We start from the raw sequence: 5,961 nt of genomic DNA, 5'->3' as shown, positions 1-5,961 counted from the left end.
GCTATTTTGTTAACAGAGTTCTCTATAAAATTGGTGTCCGCAATAACACCGTTTTGGATTAATAATTCTCACTTTTATAAAATTCTCGTATTTTATATGTTTAAATTTCCCTGTAACTCCAATATAAATAAACATTGAATCCCTATACTAAATTCTAATAAAATACGTAAAATTATTATATTATTTTTTTAAGTTTGTACATTTTAATCAATATCTTTTAAAAAAATAAATTTCTTGTTTACTTGTTGGTCAGGAATGCGGTTGGAATCTTTAACAGTATCTCTCCAATTATCAATAACTCGTTTAAAAAATCTGCAAATTAAGAAAACTGAACTTTCCACACGATCGAGACTAGAAATTGCCGAACTTTTGAAAAATGGGAAAACAAATCGAGCAAGAATTCGCGTCGAGTCCATTTTGAGGGAAGACTACCTCATAGAGTCAATGGAAATGACCGAGCTCTATTGTGACCTAATTCTCTCTCGGCTGGGTGTGTTAAGGGAGTCCAAGACTGTTCCTCCCCCTTTGGAGGAGGCAGTTGCCAGTGTCATCTGGGCTAAGAATTATTTGGCATGCGATGTGCCTGAACTGAACAAAATATTTTCCATTTTGACCAAAAAATATGGAGGAGAATTTGTTAAAATTTGTGCTGCTAACTCTGTTAAAAACGTTAACCCCGTCCTCGTCAGGAACCTTACTTACAGAGTCCCTGATAAGCGGGTTGTCGAAAGTTACCTGGTGGAAATAGCCAAAGCTGCCAATATCCCCTACGAACCTAACCCGGAAATTGCGCTTTCGAATATTTCACATCCCAGCATTGGGTTCGACATACTTAATACTCCTTTCTTGACCAATTCTGAACAAAATTTTGATGATAAAGCAGACGATATTGATAATACTGGTGGTGCTGAAAACAGAACTGAATGTCCTGGATATGGTAACACTGACTCTAATGCCGACTTTGACTTTGATGACCTTACCAAAAGATTCGATGCTCTTAAAAAATTTTAATTATTTTTAATATTATTTTTTTCCTTGAACTTTTCAATGCTCTTTTTAAATATGAAGAAAAAACTCTAATTAAATTTCAAAGTAGTGAAAGATTGTTAATTTGGTGACATACCATCAATACCTATATTCGTCTCAAAAGATACCAACCTTTAACTTACAGATTCAAGTATACAAATTACACGACCTAAAGGAAGTTAAATTAGTTTACATAACAATTTCCCATAAGAAACAAAAGATCCTGATGGTCTTTGTAAAAGTGCACGAAAGGGAGATGCTATTATGTCGAATTTGTGTTGGTTCTTTAAGCTATAGATTCTCTTAATTAGTTTTTTGTTTTTGATAGTCTGTAAAATATTTCCATACGTTTATTTATAATATATTTGGATTGGCATACGAATTTTAAAGACTAGATAACCCCTTATTCATGAGTGATGTAAGACTTTCCTTAATAATATTGATTCTCTATAATGTATGAATCATGTCTTAAAAAGGTTCTATTACATGAGAAGGGTTAATAATAAGCTCTGATATTCATAGACCGACTTATAGTTGCTAACAAATTGATTTAATTGCTATTCACTGTACTTTATGAAATGACGAGCCAAATCATCGAATTAATTTGAACTTAAAGAATCTTAGTGGTAGTCGATTAATGATTATTATTTTAAAAATGTATTTTCTCAAGTGATTATGGAGATTAAGCTTTCTTTGTTATGTTCGACGAAAAAGAGATGATCCATAGAAAAATTTGAATATAAGAAAAAACCTGATTTATGTTAACAAAAATTAAAACCTCAGAAACAGATATGATTATGAGTTTTGGTCTCTCAATAAAGACACATTTGTGATCACGAATCGAGCAAAAAGTGATTTGACGAAGGTCTAAAGAGTGTCGGAGATCGATAATATGTTTGCTCCACCGGATACTTGCAAGGAGACACAATAATGAGCAAGCAAATGAAATGAACATATCCTAGTATTTGTGAGTTAGTTTAAATACCAATTTTTTGAGAATTATCGTTTTATCTAAGTGCGGAAAGATACATAATATTTGAATAACAGTCATGCAATATACAAAGCAAACAACGCAAACAAAAATTAAAAAATAAATTGGCGCTGCATGAATTTTACCAAGTCCAACCTGGTTCTTGACCTTCGAGCAATAAATGTCGCTATTAAACCCTAATCTAAACATCTTTAAAAACTCCTAATACTGAAATGGGAAACTCAGTTGAAATTGTCGAATTTGAGGAATGCCATCAGAACACTTAAGCTCGATGATGATTGGTTCCGAGGAGCATAAAGATAAAGCGAGTGTAATCAGTGAGAAAAACTATCTTCAGATCAAAACACATTACCGCAAGAATTACGCGCATTATTAAATTTAGGGAACTAATTTTTTTAAACATAAAAATTGTATAATTACAGACAATTTATATATTTATTTTGATTATTTATTTAAAATAATTTACTTATTTATAAAAAAAACTTAATAACTTGAGTCAATTTTGGTACTTTTCGAACGAACGAACAGATTTTATTGACTTAGCAACCGAAAGAGAAGAGTTATATGAAAAGGTTTTATTAAAATCGAGACCCCGAAAGCCTCCTCCTTGCTTCCTTTTCACTTCTCATGCCCTTTGCAATGAGCAGAGGACTTGCCGAATGCTTTGAGTTTGTTCGTCTAGCTCTCTGGGGAGATCCTGATCAAGCCGTAGCTTATACGCCAGTTTAATCGCAAAGCGCCTTGTTTTCTCCAGTTTGGTGATTATGCGATTTCTCTCGTCTGTAGGGTACCAACCTTCATGTCCATAGATAAGGACTGGTTCTACAGTCGCCTTATAGATGAAGAGAAAGGTGTCTGGGGAGAGATGGAAGCGTATAAGGCTTCTCAGGATCCCGGAACATTTCCTTCTTCTAGATTCCACGAACTTAAGGAACGATCCGTCAGCCCCGATCGTTACCCCAAGGTAGCGTAGGTCGTCAGAGATTCTTAGTCCCATTGTCTCCAGAAGTGGTTCTCTTCCTTTCCGAGTTTTAGAAATCCACGTGATGGTGGACTTGTCTCGTGCTATAGAGAGGGCTTTCTCCATTGCCCAAGACTCAACCCTCGCTACATATTCCCTCAGCCTTTTCCAAGAGAGGTCCTTAGATCGCGACAGATCCGTAACCAATATGTCGTCCGCATAGATAATTAGTAGACTTTCCGGATTTACTGGTTTCGGGATGTCGGCAACGTATAAGTTGAAAAGTAGAGGGCTCAGGACCGACCCTTGAGGCACTCCCCTCCTTAGATTGATTGTATCCGAGGTCCGGTTACCACATCTGATAAAAGACTTTCGCATGTGTAAGAAATTCTCTAGCCATTTGACAATCCTTTGCCCCGGATGGATACTGATGATCCTTTCCAGGAGGCCTAGGTGCCAAACGCTGTCGAACGCCTTTGAAATGTCCAGACAAACAGCTGTCATCCCCATCTTGTGTGTAAGGGCCCTCGAGATTTGCGTTTCCAGTTGGGCAAAGCAGTTTCCACAGGACTTCCCATGTCGGAAACCCCATTGTTCTTTAGCCAGGTAACCTGACTCCTCCACGAGAATAGATAATCTGTTAAAGATTATACGTTCCATGATTCTTGATATGGAGCAGATGAGACTTATGGGTCGGAAATTTTCTGCACGGTCTTTAGGTTTCCCTGCCTTTGGAATCATTCGTACCACGGTTTTCTTCCATGCATTCGGGACGTATCCAGTCTCCCAACTGGCATTGAAAAGTATCGTTATTATCTTGATTAGGCTTATCGGGTACTTTTCTATTTCATGAATCACGAAAATAGGCACTAAATTAATTCACCATTTATGTTTTGAGTGCTTAAAGGGAAAATAACTTTTCAAATATGAATGACTCAAAATTCAATTCTCGGATCATTTAATTTTTATTTATTTAGTGAGATGCTAACTTTTGAGATGTAAAGAAAAGCAATGTAGTGACTTGTCTTTCAAAAATCTGATGACCTGAGAGGAGAAGTGGTCATTGATGGGTTTAGATGTTGCTATATTTGCATCATTTTTGGGGATTTTAAGAGCTTTGTCATTTGAACTCGGAAGAATTTAGATCAGCGGTTCTCAAATGCGGCCCCCAGGATTTTTTTTGCGGCCCCTTTAGAGTAACTAACTTTTTTAATTTTTTAATAATGTTAAAATTTAATTATTTATTCTTAAGGCCCTCTTGGCTGAAGAGTATGCCCTGGATACTGGAATTCAGTCGTCGTGGGTTCGAATCCAGAAGAGGCTACTTTGGAGTCGGGGTTAATCTCGTCGAAGTTTCTTTGCCCGTGAGGTGACGAGTACATCTGGCACGACACAGTATGTCAAAAAGGGATCTCCTTCCTATCCGGCCTTAGAAAGGCGTTACGTGGTCCACCAAATTCACTTGGAGATTTCGACTGGATTTGGAAACGCCGAGGGGGCACCTAATGCTCACCGAAAAAGGACCAATAGCTCTCCTACCCCCTGGGACATTGTCGTCGCAGGACGATGCACTTTGCATAGGATTGAACCTTTCCGTAGGATCTCCGTCGAAGTGCGTCGGGATCACACGCTAATTAGTTCGGTCTTAACTGTGTTTAATAAATAAATAAATAAATAAGGTTAAACATATACATAATTGGTGATTTAATTAATCAATTTGAAGCACGTTTTGGGGTACATTTATATAAATTTAATTTTTTAGAATTTTAAAGAATTCTTTCCTTTAATGCAAATATTTGCAGCTCCATTCAGCGTGGAAATAAAGGATGCGCCTGCAAAGTTTCAACTAGAACTCATTAATTTACAACATGATATAGAACTGGCGGCATTGTTCAAAAATGCGTCCATTATTAATTTTTACGAATTAATTCCTCAAGACAAATTCAAAAAATTCTACGTCAGCTTTTACGAACTTCTTAGACTTTACTTATTCCGGATTTCAAAAACTTAATAAATAAATAATACTTTCTTTTTAGTTACAACGCTTTTTGTAGATTTTTTAGCTTTTATTTCTTTATAAAGGAAATGGAAATTAAAAAAAGAAAAAAAAAGAGTCCAAAAACTCATTACGCATCAGCAGTGGGTGCACTTCGGATTGCAAGCGAGTTACCGGCTTGGAAAATATAAAAATATAAAATCTTTTTGTGCGGCCCTTGAGCTAAAAATGTTGTGAACCCCTGATTTAGATAATGTCACCAGTTCAAGGATAATATTTTATTTTAATGTGCAGTAATTGCTTGCTGTTTTTCAAGGATAAAATTAAATATAAATTATTGAAATAAAATATAAAATTTGTTTACAATAAACACAAACAAAAATAGCATTTATTGTGGTTGTGAATATGGGCAGAATAAATATGGGCATAAAATCTCTGAATATGTATTGGACGTTCCTAGTTTTGACCTTCTGAAACAGTAATGTATATAAGACATCTGGGTCGATGAGGAACGATTCGTATAAGATGAAAGAGAATATTAGCGAGGTTATTCATCTAAAAGACGGAGTTTAATTATCGCGGGCTTACAAGTTACGGAAATTAAATTAACTACTTAATTTTGTAAGGAATTTTGTTTTGTACAAATTACGCATTCAGAGAAATTTTCTACATTTTTAAATAAGAAGATTTGTAACTGTAGACTTTTTCAAGTTTTTCTATCGACAAGATAGATGGGATTAAAAGGATTACCCAGCCCCATAATGGTGCGGGGATAAGGTTGAGTGTGTAGTTGTTGACTATGGATACTTAGGTGGAGTATAAATGATATCTCATAGAATCCATGAGCTTACAAAATAAAACCAAATTGGAAAAAATAGTGATAAAATTAGATTACTTTGATCTTCTATTTGAAGTATTTACGTAATGAGGTTAGACACTTTTTAAGCCGGTTCTTCGTAAAGGCTCCAATTCTGTCCATTTTCAGAA

General features: G+C 35.6%; 1 protein-coding gene across 1 annotated transcript; it reads left to right on the top strand.

Moving 5' to 3' along the window:
* The first annotated feature begins 255 nt into the window (after window positions 1-255).
* Window positions 256-1,011, top strand: LOC115229069 (IST1 homolog). Its single transcript, XM_036499092.1, has one exon. The coding sequence runs from the start codon at window positions 256-258 to the stop codon at window positions 1,009-1,011; it is 756 nt and encodes a 251-aa protein (XP_036354985.1).
* The last annotated feature ends 4,950 nt before the right edge of the window (window positions 1,012-5,961 follow it).

The sequence above is a fragment of the Octopus sinensis genome, unplaced genomic scaffold, assembly GCF_006345805.1.
Source record: "Octopus sinensis unplaced genomic scaffold, ASM634580v1 Contig11667, whole genome shotgun sequence".
Classification (NCBI taxonomy): domain Eukaryota; kingdom Metazoa; phylum Mollusca; class Cephalopoda; order Octopoda; family Octopodidae; genus Octopus; species Octopus sinensis.
The sequence above is the reverse complement of the archived record's forward strand: the minus strand, read 5'-3'. Positions and strand labels throughout refer to the sequence as shown.

Coding starts and splice junctions, on each gene's coding strand:
- LOC115229069 (XM_036499092.1), top strand. CDS start 256: ATGCGGTTGGAATCTTTAACAGTATCTCTCCAATTATCAATAACTCGT.